General features: G+C 41.7%; 1 protein-coding gene across 7 annotated transcripts in view; it reads left to right on the top strand.

Annotated features, from left to right (window-relative positions):
• Positions 1-27,552, top strand: part of LOC116331049 (receptor-type tyrosine-protein phosphatase mu-like) — a 245,930-nt gene that overhangs the window by 73,933 nt on the left and 144,445 nt on the right. For all 7 annotated transcript variants that reach the window (XM_039617696.1, XM_039617694.1, XM_039617693.1 and 4 more), the window contains exons 10-14: positions 13,570-13,723; positions 14,694-14,869; positions 15,114-15,223; positions 15,312-15,513; positions 16,116-16,218. In XM_039617696.1, the coding sequence (XP_039473630.1) occupies positions 13,570-13,723; positions 14,694-14,869; positions 15,114-15,223; positions 15,312-15,513; positions 16,116-16,218 (745 nt within the window). The remainder of the gene's footprint in view (positions 1-13,569; positions 13,724-14,693; positions 14,870-15,113; positions 15,224-15,311; positions 15,514-16,115; positions 16,219-27,552) is intronic.

Raw genomic sequence — 27,552 nt, 5'->3', positions numbered from 1 at the left:
TGATAGTGTTCTCACAATCTGTATGAGGTTCTAATGGTCCTTGATAGTGTTCTCACAGTCTGTATGAGGTTCTAATGGTCCTTGATAGTGTTCTCACAGTCTGTATGAGGTTCAAATGGTCCTTGATAGTGTTCTCACAATCTGTATGAGGTTCTAATGGTCCTTGATAGTGTTCTCACAGTCTGTATGAGGTTCAAATGGTCCTTGATAGTGTTCTCACAATCTGTGTGAGGTTCTAATGGTCCTTGGTAGTGTTCTCACAATCTATATGAGGTTCTAATGGTCCTTGGTAGTGTTATCACAGTCTGTATGAGGTTCTAATGGTCCTTGATAGTGTTCTCACAATCTGTATGAGGTTCTAATGCTCCTTGATAGTGTTCTCACAATCTGTATGAGGTTCTAATGGTCCTTGATAGTGTTCTCACAATCTATATGAGGTTCTAATGGTCCTTGATAGTGTTCTCACAGTCTGTATGAGGTTCTAATGGTCCTTGATAGTGTTCTCACAATCTGTATGAGGTTCTAATGGTCCTTGATAGTGTTCTCACAATCTGTATGAGGTTCTAATGGTCCTTGATAGTGTTCTCACAATCTGTATGAGGTTCTAATGGTCCTTGATAGTGTTCTCACAATCTGTATGAGGTTCTAATGGTCCTTGATAGTGTTCTCACAATCTGTATGAGGTTCTAATGGTCCTTGGTAGTGTTCTCACAATCTGTATGAGGTTCTAATGGTCCTTGATAGTGTTATCACAGTCTGTGAGAGTTTTGTGGTTCCTTAGTATGTTCTAGATGACAAAACAAAGTGATTGTGTCAGTCTGTGTGATAATGTCCACCTCTCTGGGACTGTCACCAGACTAAAGCAGGCCCTCCTCTGAAATTGACAGCAGGAATCATGGAGAAACCAAAGATATGTTAAAAACTGTGTGTGTGTGTGTGATTGACAGCTCACAGACTGTTAGTCTTGTGACACACACACACACTCTCAACTTTCGCTCTGATGACACTCGTCTCTTTCTTCAACTCACTTTTATTTATTCATTTTAGTGCTGATCAATTATGAAGCAGCCTGCGTGTGTGTGTGTCGTCAATAATGGATGAGTGTGTCCATCATACAAGCTTTAGGACTTAGAGCTCAGTGAGGCGACTCAGCGTGGTGGCAGATAAACAGGACTTCGTCATTTCACATTCTGCTTCATACCCTCATCTTCATCACTGATCAGTGCGACAAACTCTTCATCTTCCATCAGGATCAGCGAGGCCGTCTGAACGTCCTCCTGTGATCTGCGCCGTGTTTAGTCAAACTTTATTCATCCTCTGATGTATAAACTAAACTGATAAAGCTTCACTGATGTCACAAACATTTGTCTTCAGTTCAGGCCGTCCAGAGAAGGCTGCGGTGTCTTTCTTCTACTTCATTATTATTATTATTATTCACATACACACTGCCATCAATGTGATCTCTAAAAAGTTTTCTGAGATCAAAGATGAAAGAGAGCTATCATATTTTCTTGGGTTTAACAAAAGAAACCCCACAGAATGAATAATATAAAAATATGATACTTGTATGTTTTGCTGTAATGTTTATGTAAAAACAAACTTTATTACATTTAGTCTGTATGTAGTCAGAGGTAAACACGGCAGAACAATCAAACACATTCTCAACAACATCATGCACCTGGACACTTTGTAACCATGTCCGTGCTCTGTGTGCTCACTCATCTGTTTATTCATGAAAAACGGATGTTTGCAGAGCCGGTGAGTCCTTTAAAGACAGAGGGAGGAAAGCTCTGAATACAAACGCCATGTGGGTGGAGCCTCAAAATGAATCAATAACATCTTTAAATGTTTCTTGAGATATCTGTCTGCTGGACGAGCAGGTGCACACGATCAATACATTTAAAGCTGAGGGAGGTAAAAAGCCCAGGTGTCAGTTTCAGAGCTGATCCTGAGAAGCAGACATTGATAAATCGAGTAAAACTGAAAATCTGCACGTTTGGTGGCGCCAGAAGTCAGAGGGAACCCAGAAGCCGAGGCGAGCCGAGCTGGAATCCTCCCGTTTATAGAAAGATGAAGAGTTGAGCATCAGTCATGAAATAAAAACCTTGTGTGTGTGTGTGTGTGTTAACATCCATTAAAGTGTGTGTGCTGTTTGTTGAGGCTTTTAGAAAAATATCACATGAATATTTGAGGTTTTTCTCTTTCCACCTCAGATTTTCACGGTCTGCTCAGCTCTCCAACGTTTTAGTGCTTTTACTTCTGTGCCTGGCTTTCCGTCTTCTTCCTTCCGACTCCGATGGTCCAGCTCTACGAAGTGTCCGCTGTCTAATGCTCAGAAGTCGTCATCAGGCCTTTATTAGTGCGAGACAAGCGGATTTTAAGCAAGCAGCTGGTGGAGACCAAACCAGAGCTAAAAGACAGCAAGCACTGCTCAGAGGATTGCCGACATGATGAACGTCTCAGTGGACGTTGACATTGTTGTCCCAGAGTCGCAGCGTCTGTTTGTTTTCCCCTGGGAACGATCGCGGAATAAAATCCAGACATGAGAGACGAAATGAGAAATGAAAGCTGAAGGCGAGCAAGTTCATGAATGTGTTTGTGTCAGTGTGTAGCAGAACATTCATAGCGGAACGTTCACCTGTAGCAGAACGTTCATAGGGGAACATTCATAGCAGAACATTCACCTGTAGCAGAACCTTCATAGCAGAATGTTCACCTGTAGCAGAACGTTCATAGCAGAATGTTCACCTGTAGGAGAACGTTCATAGCAGAACGTTCACCTGTAGCAGAACGTTCATAGCAGAATGTTCACCTGTAGCAGAACGTTCATAGCAGAACGCTCACCTGTAGCAGAACGTTCATAGCAGAACATTCACCTGTAGCAGAACGTTCATAGCAGAATGTTCACCTGTAGCAGAACGTTCATAGCAGAACATTCACCTGTAGCAGAACGTTCATAGCAGAACGCTCACCTGTACTGTAACGTTCAGGTGTAGCAGAACATTCATAGCACCACGTTCACCTGTAGCAGAACGTTCCGTTCATAGCAGAACGCTCACCTGTAGCAGAACGTTCATAGCAGAACGCTCACCTGTAGCAGAACGTTCATAGCAGAACATTCACCTGTAGCAGAACGTTCATAGCAGAACGTTCACCTGTAGCAGAACGTTCATAGCAGAACATTCACCTGTAGCAGAACGTTCATAGCAGAACATTCACCTGTAGCAGAACGTTCATAGCAGAACGCTCACCTGTACTGTAACGTTCAGGTGTAGCAGAACATTCATAGCACCACGTTCACCTGTAGCAGAACGTTCATAGCAGAACACTCACCTGTAGCAGAACATTCATAGCACCATGTTCACCTGTAGCAGAACGTTCATAGCAGAACGCTCACCTGTACCGTAACGTTCATGTGTAGCAGAACATTCATAGCACCACGTTCACCTGTAGCAGAACGTTCCGTTCATAGCAGAACGCTCACCTGTAGCAGAACATTCATAGCACCACGTTCACCTGTAGCAGAACGTTCATGTGTAGCAGAACATTCATAGCAGAACGTTCACCTGTACTGTAACGTTCATGTGTAGTAGAACGTTAATAGGGAAACATTCATAGCACCATGTTCACCTGTAGCAGAACGTTCATAGCAGAACGCTCACCTGTACCGTAACGTTCATGTGTAGCAGAACATTCATAGCAGAACGTTCACCTGTAGCAGAACGTTCATAGGGGAACATTCATAGCAGAACATTCACCTGTAGCAGAACATTCATAGCAGAATGTTCACCTGTAGCAGAACGTTCATAGCAGAACGCTCACCTGTACTGTAACGTTCAGGTGTAGCAGAACATTCATAGCACCACGTTCACCTGTAGCAGAACGTTCATAGCAGAACATTCACCTGTAGCAGAACGTTCATAGCAGAACGCTCACCTGTACCGTAACGTTCATGTGTAGCAGAACATTCATAGCAGAACGTTCACCTGTAGCAGAATGTTCATAGGGGAACATTCATAGCAGAACATTCACCTGTAGCAGAACGTTCATAGCAGAACATTCACCTGTAGCAGAACGTTCATAGCAGAACGCTCACCTGTACTGTAACGTTCAGGTGTAGCAGAACATTCATAGCACCACGTTCACCTGTAGCAGAACGTTCATAGCAGAACATTCACCTGTAGCAGAACTTTCATAGCAGAACGCTCACCTGTACTGTAACGTTCAGGTGTAGCAGAACATTCATAGCACCACGTTCACCTGTAGCAGAACGTTCCGTTCATAGCAGAACGCTCACCTGTAGCAGAACATTCATAGCACCACGTTCACCTGTAGCAGAACGTTCATAGCAGAACACTCACCTGTAGCAGAACATTCATAGCACCATGTTCACCTGTAGCAGAACGTTCATAGCAGAACGCTCACCTGTACCGTAACGTTCATGTGTAGCAGAACATTCATAGCACCACGTTCACCTGTAGCAGAACGTTCCGTTCATAGCAGAACGCTCACCTGTACCGTAACGTTCATGTGTAGCAGAACATTCATAGCACCACGTTCACCTGTAGCAGAACGTTCCATTCATAGCAGAAAGCTCACCTGTAGCAGAACATTCATAGCACCATGTTCACCTGTAGCAGAACGTTCAGGTGTAGCAGAACATTCATAGCGGAACGTTCACCTGTTCCACACACAGAACATGAGAATTTCCACATATTTCTGCTTCAGTGCCCTTGGCTCTTTGCTGGAAGAAAAGAGATATCAGACTTCCCAGCATGCACTGGGAGTGTCCTTGTGTCTCTGGTTTTAAGAATCTGATCTGACGTCAGCATGTCAATCAGCAGGAGCTGAACAGGGGCTCATGACTGGAGGCGGCGCCCTCTGTGGGTGACGTGCTGTACCACAGATGCTGCGTCAGCACGCTGGCCTGTTATCAGTCAGTTGAACACGACGCTCGTTAAGAGTTTTTAGCCTGGACGTCTTGATGAATTCAGATTTATCTTTGTGTTTTCTCGTCATGTTTGGTGTGTAAAAGCTGATCTGTGATCAGTGCTGAGCTCACAGGATATGGAGAACCTAATCTGTATTTAGACTGGATTCACTGGTTTCCAGCTGCTCTCCCACAAAGCGGCTGTTCTGGTCAGCGCCTTCGATCATCCATCACTGATTCTCATCTCTCCTCCTCCTCCTCATTTTCATCCCTGCTCTCATATTAGATCTCCTTGAAATGAAAAATTAAACCTCTCCTCCTCCTCCTCCATCCTAAAGTCACCTTCAGATGTTCATCACTCATCTCTCTGCCTGTAATCTGTTCTTCTTCTAAGGTGTTTAAACTGAACACATGTGACAGCGGCATGAGGAAGAGTGTGGACATTCCATCAGACAGGAAGTGACCTCAGAACATCCACAGAAAAAAGAGAGCAGTAATAATTCTGTGTGTGTGCGTCACTTTCTGAAAGGTGATTTGTTCCTTATACAAAAACATTAGCATCACTGATTTATGCACATATCTGCAGCATGTCATTAGCTGGAAAGTGTTTATGGTCACAGCCTGTAGGGGGCGTTAGGTTTGGCGCCATTTATATGAGCTCAGTTCGGTTAATATCTGTTAAAGAAAAGGGCTGGACAATGTGGAACAAAATGACTTCTGTCGATTTTATATTGACTGGGTTTCATAATTCTATGGAAGAAAAGTTATTTCACTGCAATCATGTTTATCGTTTAACATCCAGCTCCAAAGAAATGCCGTGATAAACGAGGAGAGAGTGAGGTTCTAATCGTAAAACTCTGAAAGGTTGAAATTTCCTGCTTTTCACTGAGAACAAAGCACCAGCTGTGTGTGTGTGTGTGTGTGTGTGTGTGTGTGTGTGTCAGTCAGCAGGGTGAATGTTGGAAATCTGTTTCCATCAGTCAGGGTCGTGTTGGCTGAAAAGGTCACAGGAAGAGGGAGGCTCAGAAACGCAGAGGGAGACGAGTTCAGCTTTTTAAACCCAGCAGAAGATTAAAAAAAGACTCATGTGGGCAACAAACACGTCCTGGTAATGTGGAGAATCAGAGTCCACAGCTTGTGTGTGTGTAATTTACTAATTATTACATATTGAAACCAGTGCACTGAAGGCTCTGCCTCCCATTCTACTTTTAAATACTCTAGGAACAACAAGTAAGCCTGCAGTGTGAGAGCGAAGTGCTCTAATAGGGTGATATGGTACTACAAGGTCATTAAGATAAGATGGGGCCTGATTATTTAAGACCTTGTATGTGAGGTAGAGATGGCACGATACCACTTTTTTATGTCCGATACCGATACCGATATCATAAATTTGGATATCTGCCGATACCGATATTAATCCGATATAGTGTGTTTTTTAATCAATAAAACTGTTTTTTTTTAATATCTTGCTGCATTTTGTATAAGTTCATACTCAAGTTTAAATAAACAACAACACTAAAGCTATTCTGTTATACCTGTGTGTAAAAAATACACTGCACCCAAAATATTTCATAGTTCAGCAATACTGATCAATCTAATAAACTTAAACCTACTCCATCCTCCCTATTCTGGTATTTTAAAGAGTACTTAGCAGAAATATTAAGCAACCTAACTAATAGGGTTGCAAACTCCCAACAAAAAAAAAAATAGGGACCCACCCCCACCCTCCACCTCATGATGCTTAATCGACGTAATCAACTTTAATTTGATGCAGTGTGAAAAAAATGCACAGAATTAAATTATTTTTCAAGAATAATTAAATAGATTCAACATCTTTCTTCAACAGAATTGCAGACTGCACAGACGTTACCTTCCCAAAGGAAAAAGTACTATAGCTTACTAGGGTATATTAGACTTAACACTTAGTATATACAGTAATGGACTTCTATACATTTTACATCAGATTAAAACTTTGGGTGTAAGATTCAGATAATTATTTATTAAAAGCTCGACATTTTAAATGAGAATAAGAAAGAAAAGTATGTCTTTGTGCCCCCTTTTCCCTGTTCATGCCCTATCGGCCCCCCTGGCTAAACTTTGCTAGATCCGCCCCTGCACAGTTACCAGCCGTCAGCTACGTAGAAAAGGATCCTGGTGTAGAAAGTAATATTAAATAAATTCTAACGACAGCTTATCAAGCTTAAACGTGCTGCTGTTGTTCAGCCGCTGGTTTCCTCTTTCTGGTGCAAAGTGGGCCAAAAACAAACAAGAGAGACGGACTCGCGACAGAAAAGCCGATCAGCTGATCGTTAAGCAGTTTCACGATTGAAGTAGCGGCAGGAGAGGGAGAGAGAGAGGCCGTCGCTCCATATATCGGTTGTTAAGCTTAACGTGGGAATGCTTTACAAACATTCAGAGATGAACTTACACACTTGCTTTACTTCTCTCTGGGATAACTTCCTCGGAGATGAAATGCTGGATTGCTAGTGAGGCTACAAATACACACAGCCGCTCTATCACATGAGCGCACTGCTCCGACGTGCTACGGTTATGAGCCGAGTTATGCCATGTCGCAAGTTTTGTGAGGTGCTTTTTTGATATTTAATGGATCGGATTACATTTTTTATTTCTCACCGATATCCGATCCAGCAATTTACGTCAGTATCGGACCGATACCGATACGAAATATCGGATCGGTCCATCTCTAAATGTGAGGAGCAGGATTTTGAATTCAATTCTGGATTTAACAGGAAGCCAATGAAGGGAAGCCAAAACAGGAGAAATCTGCTCTCTCTTTCTAGTCCCTGTCAGGACTCTTGCTGCAGCATTTTGGATTAACTGAAGGCTTTTCAGGGAGTTTTTAGGACATCCTGATAATAAAGAATTACAGTAGTCCAGCCTGGAAGTAATAAATGCATGAACTAGTTTTTCAGCGTCACTCTGAGACAGGATATTTCTAATTTTAGAGATGTTGCGCAAATGGAAGAAAGCAGTCTTACATATTTGTTTAATATGTGCATTGAAGGACATGTCCTGGTCAAAAATGACTCAAGGTTCCTCACAGTGTTACTGGAGGCCAAGGTAATGCCATCCAGAGTAAGAATCTGCTTAGATACCATATTTCTAAGATTTTCAGGGCCAAGTACAATAACCTCAGTTTTATCTGAATTAAGAAGCAGAAAGTTAGCGGCCATCCAGGTCTTTATGTCTTTAAGACATTCCTGCAGTTTAACTAATTGGTGTGTGTTACCTGGCTTCATGGACAGATAGAGCTGCGTGTCATCAGCATAGCAGTGAAAAATTTATGCTATGTCTTCTAATGATGCTGCCTAAGGGAAGCATGTATAATGTAAACAGAATTGGTCCTAGCACTGAACCCTGTGGAACACCATAATTGACCCTAGTGTGTGAAGAGGACTCTCCATTTACATGTACAAATTGGAGTCTATTAGATAGATATGATACAAACCACTGCAGTGCAGTACCTGTAATACCTACAGCATGTTCTAATCGCTCTAATAGGATATTATGGTCAACAGTATCGAACGCTGCACTGAGGTCTAGCAGGACAAGCACAGAGATGAGTCCACTGTCAGAGGCCATAAGAAGATCATTTGTAACCTTCACTAAAGCTGTTTCTGTGCTGTGATGAGCTCTGAAACCTGACTGAAACTCTTCAAATAAGCCATTCCTCTGCAGATGATCTGTTAGCTGTTTGACAACTACTCTTTCAAGGATGTTTGATATGAAAGGAAGGTTGGAGATTGGCCTATAATTAGCTAAGACAGCTGGGTCTAGAGATGGCTTTTTAAGTAAAGGTTTAACTACAGCCAGCTTGAAGGCCTGTGGTACATAGCCGATTATTAGAGATAGGTTGATGAGACGGCGTACAGAGCTGAAGTTCAGAGGCTGTCAGATTGGTGTGTAGATAACAACCTGGACCTCAATACCACCAAGACAAAAGAACTGGTAGTTGACTTCAGAAGGAGGAAGTCCGAGCTGCAGCCTGTCAGCATCAACGGGAGTGCGTGGAAAGGGTCTCCAGTTTCAAGTTTCTGGGTGTGCACATAGACACAGACCTCCAATGGAGCTCTAACACCTCTGCGGTCTTAAAGAAGGCCCAACAGCGTCTCCACTTTCTGAGAATCCTCAGAAAAATGGACCTGAAGAAGGAGCTGCTGACCGTCTTCTACCGCTGCTCCATTGAAAGTGTGCTGACATATTGCATCGGTGTATGGTTCTCCAGCTGCACCACAGCACACAGAAAGGCACTCCAGAGGGTCATCAATATGGCCCAAAAATCATTGGACATCCTCTTCGCTCCCTGAAGGACCTGTACAGCACTCGCTGTCTCAAGAGGGCACGCAGCATCCTACGAGACTGTACACACCCAGGACACCGGGTGTTTAAGCTGCTGCCGCCTGGCAGGAGGTTCAGGCTGCTGAGGTCCCGAACAAACAGACTCAAGGACAGCTTTTACAACAGGGCAATAGCCCTAATCAGTGCAAATAGCTGACCTGATTGGCTACCTGCCTGGACTTTTTTTAGGGGGAGGTAACAATGTTTAAAACAATAACAATAGTAATATTTATATTTATAACAAGGTGCAATAATAATTAATGTGCAATAATAACAGTGTGCAATACACATAACACTTATTCTTCTTTTTATTTCTAAGTTAATATACTGTGTTGTGTTGTTTGTGTTATGCGTTGTGATGTGTCATATCGTGTCGTGTTGTGTTATATGTAGTACCGACGTAGGACAGTTTTTCCAATTTCATTGTACTACTGTACTATGTATGACTGTGCAATGACAATAAAGAATTATCTTATCTCTTATCTATCTTATCATATTTAAGATTGAAGAATTAATTAATGGCAGGACTTCTTTGAGCAGTCGTGTTAGGATCTTAATAACTTCAGGTCCATGGGGGGAAGTCCACTTCTGTTCAGGTAGTTTAGAGGTTGGGTTAAAGCTTCCCTAAGTCAGTAATGATGCAAATGAACTTGTGTATCTGTGAGATGTTCCTGAAGGCGTGGCTCTTCTGTAGTAAGCAGAAGGGTCTGAGCTGAGAGGCACAGATATGGTTATGAATGGTGCCTCCAGCGGACTGCTGCGGCAGTATCACTGTGAAGGCTGCGATACTTTCAGAATAAAAGCATTGGTCTTGGCTGAAGTGAAGCTAATGAGGCAATAGAGAGAACCTGTGATAAACAGACATTGAGGCTGCGTCAGTGAAACAGTGAGGAGCTCTAAACACAGCGTTCTGTAATGTGACTCTGTCTGCAGCAGCTCTTTACACCGGACCCAGGAGGGAAGGCAGCGTTACTTTAATAAACTCAGCCATGTCATTTCATCGTCTTCATTATTGATTAGGCTGAAAGTTTCTGATCAGATTTAGCACTTCAACATTTAGTCTGTAAATCTTAAAAGAAATTGTCCAGAACCTCGGCTTCTAATTCATTTGGTTTCTCAATTCCAAAAACCCAGAAAAGTGAAATATTAAATAATAAACAAATAATTTAATATAGAATAATATAACAATACAACATAATTTTTTTTTGTTATTACTAATATCTAATTTTCCTTTAAAAGAAAATAAACCTGAAGAAGATAAAAAGAGATGTATTGATTACTGTCCTGATCGATTGATTGGCTGTTATCTCCGTTCCCTGAGCTCACTCTCAGTCTGCAGGTTGGTGTTAGCATCTTACCTTTGCAGGTGTCTGACCTCTGAAAAGGTTCACCTTACTGTCACAGTCCGACCTAACATCAGTAATCTGAGCTTTGTCAAAGTATCAGTAATCTGAATACACGATGGGGTAATCAGTAATCTGCGTACACATTGGTGTAATCATTAATCTCATTACACGTAGGTGTAATCAGTGAATGCTGTGAACATGGCACTCTGTAGTTCCTGATGGTTGTCATTTGTAGTTTTTACCATGTTGTGGAAAACTACCTGGTGATGTCAGCGACCGAGCGTGCTGGCTCCAAGTTAGATTTAAATGTCAGCCCAAAAAATGATGGGATGGAAACCATGACGACCACACACACACAAACACACACACAGGTTTGATCAGAGGGGAATGGGAGGATTTTATGTGATAGCGTTCACTCTCCCCTCAGGGATTATGGGTAATAGGATCCACCTCAATGCCCCCCCCTCCTTCCTTTGACCCCCGACCCACATTGTTGCCTTAGCGATGTCTCTGTGTGAGTGTGTGTGTGTGTTCCCTGCAGACAGAGCATTTAAGTCGACATCTCTCTTTCAGAGCAACAATCGAGGTGCAGAAACTCACAAGTGCCTCTATTGTGTTCAGCTAAAAGCCTGCGGTGTGCGTGTCTGTGTGTGTGTGTGTCTGTGTGTGTGTGTGTGTGTGTGGTCGATTGCGGCTGCAAACTTCTTTCCTGTTATTGAGACACACACACACACACACACACACACAAAACCACAAACGACAACAAAGAACAGGAAAGGTATTGTTCACCAGCTGCAGAAAATACCTGAAAACACACACACACACACGCACACACACACGCACACACACACAGGGGGTTTGTCAGGAGAAATTGCTCTTTCCTGCTCTCATCTATCATTCCCCCTCTGAGTGGATCGCTGTCTGTCATCTTGAAATAAAGCACTTAGATTGGCCACTAGAAAGACCATGTACATGTGTGTGTGCGTGTGTGCGTGTGTGCGTGCGCAGTTCGAAGCCTCCTTTAATCTCTCTGTGTCTCAGAGGGAGCTCGGGTTTTTTCCAGTGTTGGTTAAAGTCTCTGCTGGAGGCTCAGAGGTGGGAGGCGGGGGAGGTGGGGGGAGCTTAGGGTCTGTGTGGTTCTGAGGAGCCCAGACTGGACAGGCTGTAATGGTTCCCAGATGGTTCCGTCTGTGTTCAGGCTGTGTGTTAATAAAGTTTGAGTTGAAGTCTGTTTCCGTCCTCAGTGAAGCATCAGGGTGGAGTCTGCAGTGCTGGATACCGATTGGTCCACTCCTCAGGCTTCTATCCAGCTGGATGTTGGTGATGCTGTGAGGTTCGGGTTTAGTTAACAGCCACTGGTTTTATATGTTTCTGCCTGTTTGGAGACACGCGTGATAAACAAGGAACATGCAGGGTGACTGGGAAACAGACCATCCCTACTGATCATCTGTTTCTGTTTCCATGTTTGTGTGGAGCGCTGAATTATGAGCTGATCAGTTTTCATGTTGTAGGGGAGCATCACACAGGCACAGATACCTGCTGATGAAATCCCAGAATTTCACTCATTAAAATGGACATGAAACTCTTTACACATAAAGGCTAATATACCTCACTGAGCCTGGTCTCACAGACCTAAGTCTGTCTGTGATGTCGGGTCATGTTCAGCGCCATCTTCTGTCAGTACGTGATGTGACGTCATGTGATTGGTTGGTGCTAACAGACTCACCTTAGTTTATGTTAGCTAACTAGTGACAGGATGGATACCTCAGAGGAAAATAAGGACACTCAAACTAAACATGAGTGTGAGGAGATCACTTTAGTGCTGCAGCAGTGAGTTCATGTTAAACCAGGACAGACTGTCCACTTTACTGTCTGTGTCTGTAGCAGGAAGTGGCTGTTCCCTGCACTGAAACAGTAAAATCCAGCTGTTATCTGTGATGTTGGTGTTTGTAAAGGACGTTATAAATGAGGGCTGTGGAGGAGGAGGAGAGCCTGTTTGAGTCACCAGACCCACTGGCTGGATTTTTCCTCGTCTGGTCAAGTGTGCTGAGCATCAGCTATTTTATGCAGTGAAATCATCTTTCTTTGCCCAAACAGTTTGCAACAGCTCGAAACATTCACACCACAAACATAAATCTTTCTTACCAAGCACGACTGGGAGTCCTAACATCCATCAGCATGTCTGTAAGAAAACAGATGGACGTGTGTGATGGACAACAAAAAGAAACAAACAGAGGTTTTTCCTCACATCATCTCACTGGCTGGGGAAAAGCAAAGCCCAAATGTAAGTGAAGCAGACTGTAACGAGGAGGTGTTTTTCCTGCGGACATGTAGATGGATGTCAGGATTTGCAGTCGTGCTTTGGTAAGAAGCATAGTTATGTTTGTGGTGTGGTGTGCATGCAGTGAGCTGTTCCGTTGCATTTGATTATCAGTCATACAACACGTACACATGCGGCTTCAGTCATTAACACCAACAGGAAGGTCAGCCGATGGAGACGAGGCATGCCGATAAAAACGCAGAGCGATGAAGAAATTCAGAGAGAGGTCACCTGGTCAGGTCCTAGCAACTCTGATTGGCTGAGCACCGACTGACCCCAGAGCGAGGCGCCGGTTTGGCGACAGTTGGCAGCAGAGCGTAGCTGAGCCCTTCGCCAGCTCTGTTTTCACTTTACAGACTGAGAGGATTTTAGAGACGTGACGACATGACGTTCACACTGTTTCCTGCAGTTTAAGGACAAACGCTCGAATCCTCCATCAAACCAAACCCGTTTACATCCATCAGAAGTTAAGAACAGCAGCAACAGGGCAGGTGCTTCAGTTTACTTTCATCATTGTGGAGAGGATAAGAAGGGCTACAGGTGAGCACAGGTGTGTCTCAATTCATTATCCTCATCACATGTTCCTGTTTGTGTGTTCTTCGTGTTGGTTTCAGATCCGATGAACGGCCCGCGGCATCTCGAAGTCGTTGACATTCAGTCCAAACAGGTGACGGTTCGCTGGGAACCCTTCGGATACAACGTGACACGCTGCTACAGCTACAACCTGACCGTCCAGTACCGCTACAGACCTGCAGGGGCTCTGAGCAGGTACACACAGGAAGCAAGAGGGAGGGGCCAACAGGTGAAGAGAGGGAAGTGCCAATGGTAGAGATAGTAATGAACCGAATGAAGTTAGAGGGAGGGGCCAGTGATTGGCAGAAGAGAGTAATCATACAGAGAAGGAGGGCCCAGCAGAAGTTAGAGATAGAGAGTTGGACCACAGATGGATGGAGGGCGTGGTGAACAGGTGAAGATAGGAGGGGCTCTGAGGTGCTGGGAAAGAAGGAAACTGGACTTTTTTAACTTTCATGAAGACGTTTCATCCGAGAAGCTTCTTCAGTCTAAACTAAATGGTGGAGAGTCCCAGGTATTTAAACCCTAGCGGGGGTGTCACTCATGACGGACGTTGAACCTCTATTGATCATGTGACCACATGAGCCAAGGTGTGGGTCATTATCAGCAGAGGTGTCAGGTGTTACCAAAGGTCACTCTTTCGAGGATGCCAGTGTCCACATGTTGGACAGACAAGACAGATGGTTTGAGAGACGAGTGAAAGAAGCATCTATGTCCACTGTGAACAGAGGGCGGGGCTTACCACACCAACTGTCTGCCATCTGCAATCCTTCCCAGACGCCTAAACACCCACTCACATCCTGGGCCGTTGATCTTAACAAGTCACATGATAGGGTGGGGCAAGGTCTCACAGTGGGTCCACCTGAAACCTCTGCGGATAATGACCTTTTTTCACCCACTGGGTAAAGTGATGAGTCACATGATCAGTAGTGGGTCCCTCATAAGGGACAACTTGATAAATAGATAAATACCACTCAACTATTTGGTTTAGAACTGAAGAAGCTTCTCAGATGAAACGTCTTCATGAAACTTAAAGTCCAGCTTTCTTTCCAAGTTCCTCAGACTACCATGTCCTACCTACACAGGAATCAGGTAGGGGGGAGACTGTGAGTAGAAAGAAGGGAGGTGTCAACAGGAAATAAAACACCTGCTGTGTCTCCTGCAGGGAGCCAGCGAAGGAGGAGGTGCGGGAGGAGGAGGTGTATGACACAAGGAGCACCATGCCGACGCACACTGTACGTAACCTTCCACCCTTCACCAACGTCAGCCTGAGACTCATCCTGAGCAACCCCGAAGGACGCAAGGAGAGCGAGGAACTGGTGGTGCTGACAGATGAGGATGGTAAAACTCTCCCTGGAGTCACAGTGGAATCACAGCAGAGTCTCAGTAGAGATATAGTAGAATCAAAGGAGAATCACAGTAGAGTCTCAGCAGTTAAACCGCAAAATCACTGAAGAATCTTAGTAGAAATGCAGCAGATCCGTGATAGGATCACAGTAGAGTCACAACAGTTTCACAGTAGAAACACAGTAGAGTCTACTGCGTTGTCCTCCGATGGTAACCTATGGTGACATTTTGGTTTCAGTTCCCGGGGCAGTCCCCGTGGACTCGATCCTCGGCAGCAGCTACGAGCAGCAGATCAGCCTGAGCTGGAGGGAACCGCTGCAGACCTATGGCCTGATCCGGCAGTATGAGGTAAATGCATACAACTCCCAGCAGGCTTTGCAGTCTCCCAGTCAGGCCCCGTGAGTCATCTGGGTCCCGATGTCTGTCTTCTCCCCAGATATCCTACAAAGCCTTGAGCTCCTTCGACACGGAGTTTGACCTTTCCAATCAGAGCGGCAAGGTGTTGAAACCGGCCAATGAGACAAGCCACATGTTCACCGGCCTCTACCCGGGCTCCACGTACTCCTTCACTATAAGAGCCTCCACTGTTAAAGGCTTTGGGCCCCCTGTTATCACCCAGTTTACCACCAAGATCTCAGGTAGGACTTTCAAACTAAGAGCGCAGATTGTTGTTTTTACTTTAAATGACTGTAACTCTGTAGCTGTTTGTGCCAGGGACAAAATTCCAATGAAAGAAGATGAGGTGAGCTTATTTTGTGTATGACAGTAGCACAAAGCGTTCACAAGTTTCTGCTGTCTCAACACAGACAGAAAAATCAGCTCCGCCTAGATTTTACCACACATGCTTCACATGACCATAACTCTGGAGTAGAGAGAAAATTCAAATGTTTCCTGAAAGATGTCATTTTACAGGCAAAACTACAAAACAAGTCGGGCTGGGTGAGAAAGGGTTAACTCGATAGTGCTTCTCACTGGCTCTTACTGACATTTTATTTTGAAAAACCAGTCGTGTGTTTAATCCCAGCGGAGCTTTCAGTCACAGTGTTCAGGCGAGTGAGAGTAAACAGGCAGACCGGACTCGGGTAGCTAGAAGGAATCAGCTGATTCCACTGTGTTCTGTGCACTCGGGTGTGGTTCTGTTCCTCACCAGGCCTTTGAGTCATTTCCACTCTATGCTTCAGTGTGAAGGTAAATCAGGAAGGAATGAGCTGAACATGTTGTAACTCCTCCTCCTCCTCAGCTCCTCTGATGCCGGCGTACGATCAGGAGTCTCCTCTGAATCAGACTGACTCCACCGTCACCGTCCTGCTGAAGCCCGCTCAAAGCCGTGGGGCCCCGGTCAGGTAACGTACCTGTTCAAATATTCAGCAGCATCAATCTCCCGCTCCATAAACATTTCATGGTGTTGCTGTTAAAGATTAAAGCGCCCACATGTACCGCTCTGAAGCAGGAAGTCAGGCGGCAAACTGCTCAACTAACAGGAAATTAAGACTTGTCCTGAAATTAAAAAACACTCACTGTCTCACACACACACACACACACCCACCCTCACAGCTGCCCAGAGGGAGGCCGTATCTGCAGTAACCGTCGTCATGTCAACAGCTGAGTGGGCTCTGTCATCGGGCTGTAACGAGGGATTCGGTTAATTAACAATCAGCAGGCGGGGCTAATCAGAGCCCACTGCTAACACAGAGGATTACCCAGGGATTATCAGCTAATGTGTCAGTCTCACACACACACTACAAACAGACAGGAAGCAGCGTGTGAGACGGCGTCTCAGACAGGAAGGCTCTGCCGCTGATAATGAACACCTGCTTGTCACATGACCACAGACCAAGAGCAGTGACCTGAAGGTGGAGACACTAAGGTGAGCGCTGTAATGGAGAGACTGGCAGGTATCTCGGCTTATTTTAACGACACCCGGTTACACCAATCGGAGGTCACTAAAATCAATATTGAATCGGTGTGTAACTTTGCCAAGACAATGTTGGACTCTGTAGTTTTCTCTGGTCCCCTCCCCAATCAGACCAGGAGTGACATGTTTAGCCGCATGTTCTCCTTAAATTGCTGGCTGTCTGAGTGGTGTCCCAGAAACGATGTGGGCTTCATAGATAATTGGCAAACCTTCTGGAGGAAACCTGGTCTTGTTAGGAGAGACGGCATCCATCCCACTTTGGATGGAGCAGCTCTCATTTCTAGGAATATGGACCAATTTATTAAACCCCCCAAAATATGACTATCCAGAGTTGGGACCAGGAAGCAGAGTTGCAGTCTTACATGCCTCTCTGCAGCTTCTCTCCTCCTGCTACCCCCCCAAAAGCCCATCTCCATAGAGACTGTGTCAGCTCCCAAACAGGCTTCACTGGAGCCAGGCTGACAAAACGTCAATAATGACTTCATGAACTTCTTCACTGTAATTTTCATTATGGAAATAAGTATTTGATCCCCCATCAGTCAGCAAGATTTCCGGCTCCCAGGTGTGTTTCATACAGGTAACGAGCTGACACTGGGAGCCTTCTCAACTCGTTACCTGTATGAAAGACAGCTGTCCATAGAAGCAATCACTATGTCCAGATTCAAACTCTGCACCATGGCCGGGGCCAAACAGCTTTCCAAGGACGTCAGGGACAAGACTGTGGACCTACACAAGGCTGGAACGGAACACAAGACCATCGCCAAGCAGCTGGGTGAGAAGGTGACAACAGGTGGTGCGATAATTCGCAAAGGGAAGAACCATGAAATAACCGCCCATCTCCCTCAGTCTGGAGCTCCACGCAAGATCTCACCTCGTGGAGTTTCTATGATAATGAGAACGGTGTGTGTTTATACACCTCTCTGCATTTAATCACACTTGTTATTAATCTCTGTCTCTCTTCCACAGCATGTCTTTATCCTGTCTTCCTTCTTTCACCCCAACCAGTCGCAGCAGATGGCCCCGCCCCTCCCTGAGCCTGGTTCTGCCGGAGGTTTCTTCCTATTGAAAGGGAGTTTTTCCTTCTCACTGTTGCCAAAGTGCTTGCTCATAGGGGGTCATATGGGGGTGGCTGTAGCTCAGGTGGTAGAGCAGATCAGCTACTGATTGGAAGGTTGGTGGTTCGATCCTTGGCTACCCCGGCCTTCATGTCAAATATCCTTGGACAAGATACAAACCCCAAGTTGCCCTCCGATGCGTTCATCGGCGTGTGAATGTAGATTAGTTTGCACTTGTGTTTAGAAGTGCTTGTATGAGTGGGTATGAATGAGGCATGTTGTATACAGCGCTTTGAGTACTCCGGGAGAGTAGAAAAGGGCTATATAAGAATCAGGCCATTTACCATTCCATATGATTGTTGGGTTTTTCTCTTTATGTGTTATTGTCGGGTCTACCTTACAATATAACGCACCTTGAGGCGACTGTTGTGATTTGGCGCTGTATAAATAATGATTTTTACTCATTTTAATTCTGATTAATTTTGTTAAAACAAGATGAAAAACACAAAAATGTTATTGTGAAATAATCACCGTGAGTCTTTTTGTGATACTGCAGCAGCCCTGCGTGCACAGACACACAAAGTGTTGCATGCTGGGCAGCTGGTGGCTTCGAAGCTTGTGCGTATCTACTGATGTACTGCTTGTGTTAACGAGCACGGAGTAGGCTTTGGCAGTGGGCTTGGCTTTTGGTTCTGCTCATGTGCAGCTTGTCTTTACGCACGCAGTTAGTGTAAGTGCAGCTCGTACGCTCACTGTCACAGACTCCACATATCTGAGACATGAAGTCGAGGATCAGTGTAGGGTCTACCTTACACTATAAAGTGACTGTTGTTGTGATTTGAAGTCATCCAAACATGAATGACGGCTTCGAGCTGTGAGTGTATCCTCTCAGACCTTCTCTGGATGGAGTATGACGGCGTTTGTCTCCACCCATCAGGAACCCTCAGCATAAACTGAGAACAGTTTAACCCTCAACCCCTCTGCTGTTGTGTTCATAACCTCACCCCAGCTCTGCAGCTAACCACCAGACAGCAGCCCGACGTCACCAACCCTCCATGTTTAGTTTCATTAAGTCCAGAGTTGTAGCAAGCTGTACGTCTGAGGGTTAAGGTTAGGTCAGAGTCTGTACATTAGAAAGCACCTTCAGGTGACTGCTGGGATTATTCATTCATTGTGTGGATGCCTTTGAGGGCATCCACACTATTGTTTTCCTGTTTCTCTTTATTGTGTGGATGCCCTAAAAGGGCTTCCACACTATTGAGTTCCTGTTTCTCTTTATTGTGTGGATGCCCTAAAAGGGCTTCCACACTATTGAGTTCCTGTTTCTCTTTATTGTGTGGATGCTTTTTGCATCCAAACTATTGAGTTCCTGTTTCTCTTTATTCTTTATACTTTATTGTGTGGATGCTTTAGGCATCCACACTATTGAGTTCCTGTTTCTCTTTATTGTGTGGATGCCCTAAAGGGCTTCCACACTATTGTGTTCCTGTTTCTCTTTATTGTGTGGATGCCCTCAAAGGGCTTCCACACTATTGAGTTCCTGTTTCTCTTTATTCTTTATTTTTCTTTTTCAAGTTGCTTCCGTGACGCTTTTTGGACTTTATCTACTCCCTCAGTTTTCAGCCGATTTTCTCCGCTCAAACTCTATACTGTTCTGCTCTTTCTGCTTATGGGTGCTATGACTTTTGGTGTTTATTACTGTTATACTTTTTAAAATATTACACTTTTTTCCTTTAATTTGTCCCATTGAAATGAATGGGAAACTTCCACAATTCTGCTAAAACTTGCTTGTTTTGAAACTTAACTACTTCCTTATACTTTCACCTAGAAACTCCATTCAAACTTTAAAATGTTCTCAGATTATTGGGCTATTCCTGTGTGATTCAGCTGTTTCAGATCTTCTACCGTTTTAATTTTATGCCTCTTTAAGTTTTCAGTTGCAAAATTGTGATTTTCAGAAAATACATGCGTTGCTATGGTTGCTATGCAATTAACTCAGAGTGAGGGCTGGTCTGTTCGAATTTTCTCTTCATGTCTGAACAACTTCTTGCTACTCGCTCAATTTCCACTCAACCCCACAAATTATACATCAAAACGTAGGTATTTTGCTGGCTTTCAGAAAATGTCACTATCATTCTTGTGGGATTTACAGATTCTTTGCAAATCTCCTCAGAGCAACACAAGGTCTGAAAACTCTCCATAGAAAGTCAATGGAGAGCTTGTTCAAAATCACCGCTGAATTTTTCTAATGAGAGGCATTTTCAAATCGTCATATCTCCTTAACGAAACAAAGTTGAGACATGACGCTTGTGCCAATATATCTTCAGACTCTCCTGATGCTCACAATTCAAGAGTATTTTCCTCACCTATTACCGTTTGGCCATGAATTACATTTGTTTGAGGATAGGAAATTTGTCTCTCGCTCAGATCTCTTCAGATTTCAACCTCTGGAAATGAGGCACTTTTTTTCTCGTCATATCTTTTGATGGATTTCAACAGAGCCCTGAAAATTTCCATGACTGTTCACCAAAGCCTGCTGTTTCTTACGGTGAAAGAATGATTTTGATGCTCCATATAGATTTAGAGTTACACAACGTTGTTTGAGGGCAAGTCAAGGCAGTTTTGCTTCGCCTCTTCTCAGTTGCAGTGTGTTACAAGTCATATAGCTTTAATAATTTATATTTTATCTCTGAATTATGAAGACCTGGAGATTTCCCCATCTCTTCTGAACAAAACGGTGTCAGAATGAGTTTCTAGCCCCTACGGTTAGGAAATTATGGCCATTTGTTCGAGGGGAATCCTGAATGTGAGAAATACACTAAAGAAAACTCAGAGCTCTCTCTGTCTGTGTGTGTAAGTGCTGATTAGAGCAGGTGCAGCTAATTTAGCTGACCTAGATATACCAAGCCCAGACTCTTAACAGCCACTGTTCCCTTTGCGCTGTGTGTGTGTGTGTGTGTATCAGTATTTCTCCCATGTTAAAGTATAACTCCTCCATAATAGTATTTCTGCTAAATCAAAGTACTTCTACTACATCTTAGTACTTCTGCTCAATCATAGTAATTCTGGGAAATCATAGTATTTATCCCAAATCATAGTATTTATGCAAAATTACAGTATTTCTGCTAAAAGCAGAAATAGTACCTTTAGCAGAACTTTCTGTCAAAAGATATTATTTATGTTAAAACATACTATTTCTGCTAAATCATAGTATTTGTGCCAAATCATAGTATTTGTACCCAATCATAGTATTTCTGCCATGTCATTGTATTTGCGCCAAATCATGGTATTTTTTTGCCAAATCATGGTATTTGTGCCAAATCATATTATTTCTGCCCAATTAAAATTTCTGTTATGTTATAGTATTACTACTAAGTCGTAGAATTTCTGTTATGTTATAGTATATCTGCTGATTATAGTATATGTGCCAAATCATAGTATTTATAGCAAATCATAGTATTTGTGCCCAAACATAGTATTTCTTGCCAAATTGTAGTATTTGTGCAAAAACATACTATGTCTGCAAAATCACAGTATATCTGTTATGTTATAGTATTACTACTAAGTCGTAGAATTTCTGTTATGTTATAGTATATATCTGCTGATTATAGTATATGTGCCAAATCATAGTATTTATAGCAAATCATAGTATTTGTGCCCAAACATAGTATTTCTTGCCAAATTGTAGTATTTGTGCAAAAACATACTATGTCTGCAAAATCATAGTATATCTGTTATGTTATAGTATTACTACTAAGGCATAGTATTTCTACCAAATCAAAGTATTCCTTCAAAATCATAGTATTACTGCAATTTCATAGTATTTGAGTGAAATCGTAGTATCTGTGCAAAAACATACTATGTCTGCTAAATCACAGTATATCTGTTATGTTAAAGTATTAGTACTAAGTCACAGTATTTCTGCCAATTAAGTAGTATTTGTACTAAATCATGGTACTTGTGCCAAATCATAGTATTTTTGCAAATCATAGTATTCGAACCAAAACATAGTAGTATTTGTACGAAGTAATAGTATTTCTTCTAAATCATAGTATTTCACTCAAATCTCAGTAGTTGTGCTTAAACGCAGTATTATTGCCAAATCATAGTATTTGTACTGAAACATAGTATTTCTGCCAATAAGAGTATTTCTACTAAATCATAGTACTTGTGCCAATTCATAGTATTTCTGCCACATTGTGCTAGTTGTGCAAAAACATAGACTGTCTGCAAAATCATAGCATATCTATTATGTTATAGTATTACTACTAAGTCGTAGACTCTCTATTTTGTTAAATTATATCTGCTGAATACAGTATATGTGCCAAATCATAGTATTTATAGCAAACCATAGTATTTGTGCTAAAACATAGTATTTCTGCCAAATTGTAGTATTTGTGCAAAAACATAGAATGTCTGCAAAATCACAGTATATCTGTTATGTTGTAGTATTACTACTAAGGCATAGTATTTCTACCAAATCATAGTATTCCTTCAAAATCATAGTATTACTGCAGTTTCATAGTATTTGAGCAAAATCGTAGTATTTGTGCAAAACATACTATGTCTGCAAAATCACAGTGTATCTGCTATGTTATAGTATTACTACTAAGGCATAGTATTTCTACCAAATCATAGTATTCCTTCTAAATCATAGTATTTCACCCAAATCTCAGTAGTTGTGCTAAAACCCAGTATTATTGCCAAATTGTAATATTTGTACTGAAACATAGTATTTCTGCCAATCACGAGTATTTGTACTAAATCATAGTACTTGTGCCAAATCATAGTATTTCTGCCATATTGTGCTAGTTGTGCAAAACATATACTATGATTTTGCAGAGAGTCTATCTATTATGTTATAGTATTACTACTAAGTCGTAGACTTTCTGTTTTGTTATAGTGTATCTGCTGAATATAGTATATGTGCCAAATCATAGTATTTGTGCTGAAACATATTATACTGCCAAATTGTAGTATTTGTGCAAAAACATAGAATGTCTGCAAAATCATCATATATCTGTGATGTTATAGTATTACTACTAAGGCATAGTATTTCTGCAAAATCATAGTATTTTTGTGTGTGTGTGTGTGTGTGTGTGTGTGTGTGTGTGTGACAGAGAGAGAGAAAGAGAGGCGAGAGAGAGTTTTTATGGGAGCATCTTATTGTATGATTTAAATTCAATATATTTAGACTGGTTGACTGAATTTGATCCTGTGTGTGTCTCTCTGTACATGTGTGCTTCCATATGTGTACATATTTGTGATTGTGTGACTGTTATACTTTTTTTTTGCTGATTTTTTCATTTAACAATTAAATTTGAGGGACCCTTAGCATGTTCAGGATTTTTTCAGCTGTCCATTTTGCTTTTCCAATTTTTCTATTTAAGTTATTACTATTGTGCTAGGCTAGGTCATAGCATTTCTGCTGCTTTTCAGTATTTGTGCTAAATAAAGCACCTCTGCTAAATCATACTATTTCTGCTATTTTATGGGATTTGTGCTAAATACAGCATTTCTGCTAAATCATACTATTTCTGCTATTTCATAAGATTTGTGCTGAATATAGTGTTTCTGCCAAAAAAATAGTATTTCTGCCAAATATAGTATTTTTGATTAATTATAGTTTTTCTACCAAATCATAGTACAGTTTTACTGCTTTTTATATGGCTTCTAAGACAACCAATCATATATCTCAGGGCTTGCACATTCAAATTTGCATATTGTTGCCTTCATGGCTTCCCAGCCAGCCAATCATATCTGAGGGCTGGCACATTAAAATTTGCATATTGGGGCATTCATGGCTTCCCAGCCAGCCAATCATATCTGAGGGCTGGCACATTCAAATTTGCATATTGGGGCATTCATGGCTTCCCAGCCAGCCAATCATCTATGTCATATATCTATAATATTTCATATTTTTATTTTAAATGGTCAACATTTCAAGATTCCCCATGTCTTCTGAACAAAACGGTCTAAGAATGACTGTTCTAGCCCCTACGGTTAGGAATTTATGGCTGTTTGTTTGAGGGGAATCCTGACTATGATAAATACACTGCAAAAATCCTGTCTCTCTCTGTGCTGCATGTGTAAAAGCCTGCACTTGGTGCACCAGTTTTGGCGGGAAAAAGCACACAGCCTCTCTGATTGGTGGATTCAAATTGAGAAGCTCACAGCTGTTTGACTGACCTAGAAACATGCTGTTAACAGCCCCTGTTCACTTGCTGCTGCTGCTGTGTGTGTGTGTGTGTGTGTGTGTGTGTGTGTGTGTGTGTGTGTGTGTGTGTGTGTGTAGAGAGAGAGAGAGAGAGAGAGAAGACACACACACAAAGACCCTTTTTAGGGTAGCATCTCATTGTTGGATAAAAATATATATTCAGACTGGTTGACTGGTGTGTGTGTCTCTCTGTACATTTGTGTATCCATATTTGATTTTGTGTGTATCTGTTGGCTATTGTTATTTGTTTTTTTTCTTAATGTATTTTTATTTTATTTTTCACAGGTGAACAAAAATTAGTTTTGAGCGAACTTAACCATGTTCCTTTTTATTCAGCTTGTCATTTTACCTTTCCAATATTTTCACTAAAGTTATTACTATTCTGCTCAATCATAGTATCTGTTGTAATTCATTGATATTAAGCTATATTGTAGGATTTCTGCTAAATCATAGTATTTCTACTATATTATATTTTTCTTTCTAAATATAGCATTTCTGCTATAGAGTAGTATTTCTGCTATGTTATAATATTTGTGCTAAACTGGAGTATTTTTGCTAAAACATAGTATTTATTTAAAATTACAATATTCATAGTATATTATAGTGTCTCTGGTAAATCACAGCATTTCTGCTATGTTGTACTGTTTTTCTAAATCATAGTATTTCTGTAATGTTTAAGAATGTTTGGCTAAATATATTCTTTCTGTTATCTTATACTATTTCTCCTAAATTCTTGTATTTTTGAGAAGTTATCGTGTTTCTGATAAGTTACAATGTTTCTGCTAAGTTCCGCTATGCTATTGTATTTCTGCCAAGTATTATGTTTCCTCTAAGATATTGCATTTCTGCTAAGTTACTACATTTTAGCAAAGTTCCTTTGCTTCTGCAAAGTTTACAATTTCTGCAACTTTTCAGCTTTTTCAGCTATTTTAAGCAGACAGCTTCAGCGTTACAGCATCCACACTGCATTTTCGCAGGAAATGCAAATTTTTCTAGTTCTTTATTCCACTATTTACTAGTTGCTTCCGTACGTTTTTCGGCACTTAACTACTTCCTCAGTTTTCAGCCGATTTTCTCAGTTCAAACTCTATACTGTTCTGCTCTTTCTGCTAATTCCTGCTATGACTTTTGGTGTTTATTACTATTATACTTTTTAAAATATTACACTTTTTTCCTTTAATTTGTCCCATTGAAATGAATGGAAAACTTTCGCAATTCTGCTAAAACTTGCTTGTTTTTGAAGCTTAACTACTTCCTCATACTTTCACCTAGAAACTCCATTCAAACTTTAAAACGTTCTCAAATTATTGGGCTATTCCTGAGTGATTCAGCTTTTTCATATCTTCTACCATTTTAATCTTATCCCTCTTTAAGTTTTCAGTTGCAAAATTGTGATTTTTCAGAAAATACATGGGTTGTTATGGTTGCTATGCAATTAACTCAGAGTGGACAGTGAAACTTTCTGAATTTTCACCACTTGTCCGAACAACTTCTTGCTACTCGCTCAATTTTCACTCAACCCCACAAATTATACATCAAAACGTAGGTATTTTTGCTGGCTTTCAGAAAATGTCACTATCTTTATTGTGAGATTTACCGTTTTTTCATAAAATTGCCTCAAGTGACACAAGGTCTGAAAACTCCCGTTCAAAGTCTATGGGAGGTTGTTCAAAATCAGCGCTGGATTTCTCTAATGAGAGGCATTTTCAAATCGTCATATCTCCGTAACGAAACAAAGTTGAGACATGAGGCTTGTGCCAATATATCTTCAGACATCCCTGATGCTCACAATTCAAGAATTGTTTCCTCACCTATTACCGTTTGGCCATGAATTACACTTGTATGAGGATAGGAAATTTGTCCCTCCCTCAGATTTCTTCAGATTTCAAACTCTGGAAATGAGGCACGTTTTTTCTCTCGTCATATCTTTTTGATGGATTTCAACAGAGACCTGAAAATTTCCATGACTGTTCACCAAAGCCTGCTGTTTCTTCACGGTGAAAGAATGATTTTGATACTTCATATAGATTTAGAGTTACAAAACGTTGTTTGAGGGCAAGTCAAGGCAGTTTTGCTTTGCCTCTACTCAGTTATGGTGCATTACAAGTCATATATCTTCAATAATTTATATTTTATCTCTGAATTATGAAGACCTGCAGATTCCCCATCTCTTCTGAACAACGGTGTCAGAATGACCGTTCTAGCCCCTACGGTTAGGAAATTATGGCCATTTGTTCGAGGGGAGTCCTGAATGTGAGAAATACGCTGCAGAAAACTTATACCTCTCTCTGTGTCTGTGTGTGTAAGGGCTGATTACAGCAGGTGTAGGTATACCAAGCCCAGACTCTTAATAGCCACTGTTCCCTTTAGGCTCTGTGTATGTGTATGTTTGTGTGTCTGTATCAATATTTCTCCCATGTTAAAGTATTACTCCTCAATAATAGTATTTCTGTTAAATCAAAGTACTTCTACTACATCTTAGTACTTCTGCTCAATCATAGTATTTCTGCTATGCTGAAGTGCTTTTTGCTAGATTATAGAATTTCAAAGTCAAAGTCAAAGTATTTCATCTAAATCAAAGTATTTATACCAAGTCCCAGTGAAATGAAGCCGTTTCTTCTCTCGTCATATCTCCGCGACGGAGGTACAAAGAGCAATGAAAATCGCAGTCAAAATTCACCAAGGTCTGCTGATTCGCCCAGTACAAGAATTGTGCTTCTATCACCTAGTTTTGGAGTTACACGACGTTTTGTAACTCCAAAAATGGCGTCTTCGCCTCTCACTGCAATCTAAATCTGACAGGTCATCTCCCTGTTTTCCAAGCTGCCCCACTCTCTTTCCCAGTGGCGTGGTTGGTAATGACACCGGTCAGCAGCCCAAAGATCGCGGGTTCAATTCCACCTTAGTCAACATGTTTTTTCCCCTACAACTTAATACACCATCACTGACCAGTAATTCATATTGGTCATTTATTACAATTCTGCAAAGTTTATGATTTTAGCAGCTTTTCTAATATGGACCTCAGATTCTTGTTAACACTCCATGGCACAAATACTATTCCCTTTAGGCTCTGTGTATGTGTGTGTGTATCAATATTTTTCGCATTTTAAAGTACTACTCCTCCATAATTGTATTTCTGTTAAATCAAAGTACTTTTACTACATCTTAGTACTTCTGCTCAATCACAGTATTTTTGCCAAATCATGGTTTTTGTGCCAAAACATAACATTTCTGTTATGTTAAAGTATTACTAATAAGTGGAGGAATTTCTGTCATGTTATAGTATATGTGCTGAATATAGTATATCTGCCAAATCATAGTATTTATCCCGATTCATAGTATTTATGCCAAATTACAGTATTTCTGCTAAAAAGCAGAAATAGTACATTTTAGCAGAAATTTCTGTCAAAAGACATTAGTTATGTTAAAACAGTATTTCTGCTAAGTCATAGTATTTGTGCCAAATCATAGTATTTGTACTAAATCATAG

Source organism: Oreochromis aureus, linkage group 9 (assembly GCF_013358895.1).
Source record: "Oreochromis aureus strain Israel breed Guangdong linkage group 9, ZZ_aureus, whole genome shotgun sequence".
NCBI lineage: Eukaryota > Metazoa > Chordata > Actinopteri > Cichliformes > Cichlidae > Oreochromis > Oreochromis aureus.
This window is presented reverse-complemented; position numbering and strand designations above follow the sequence as displayed.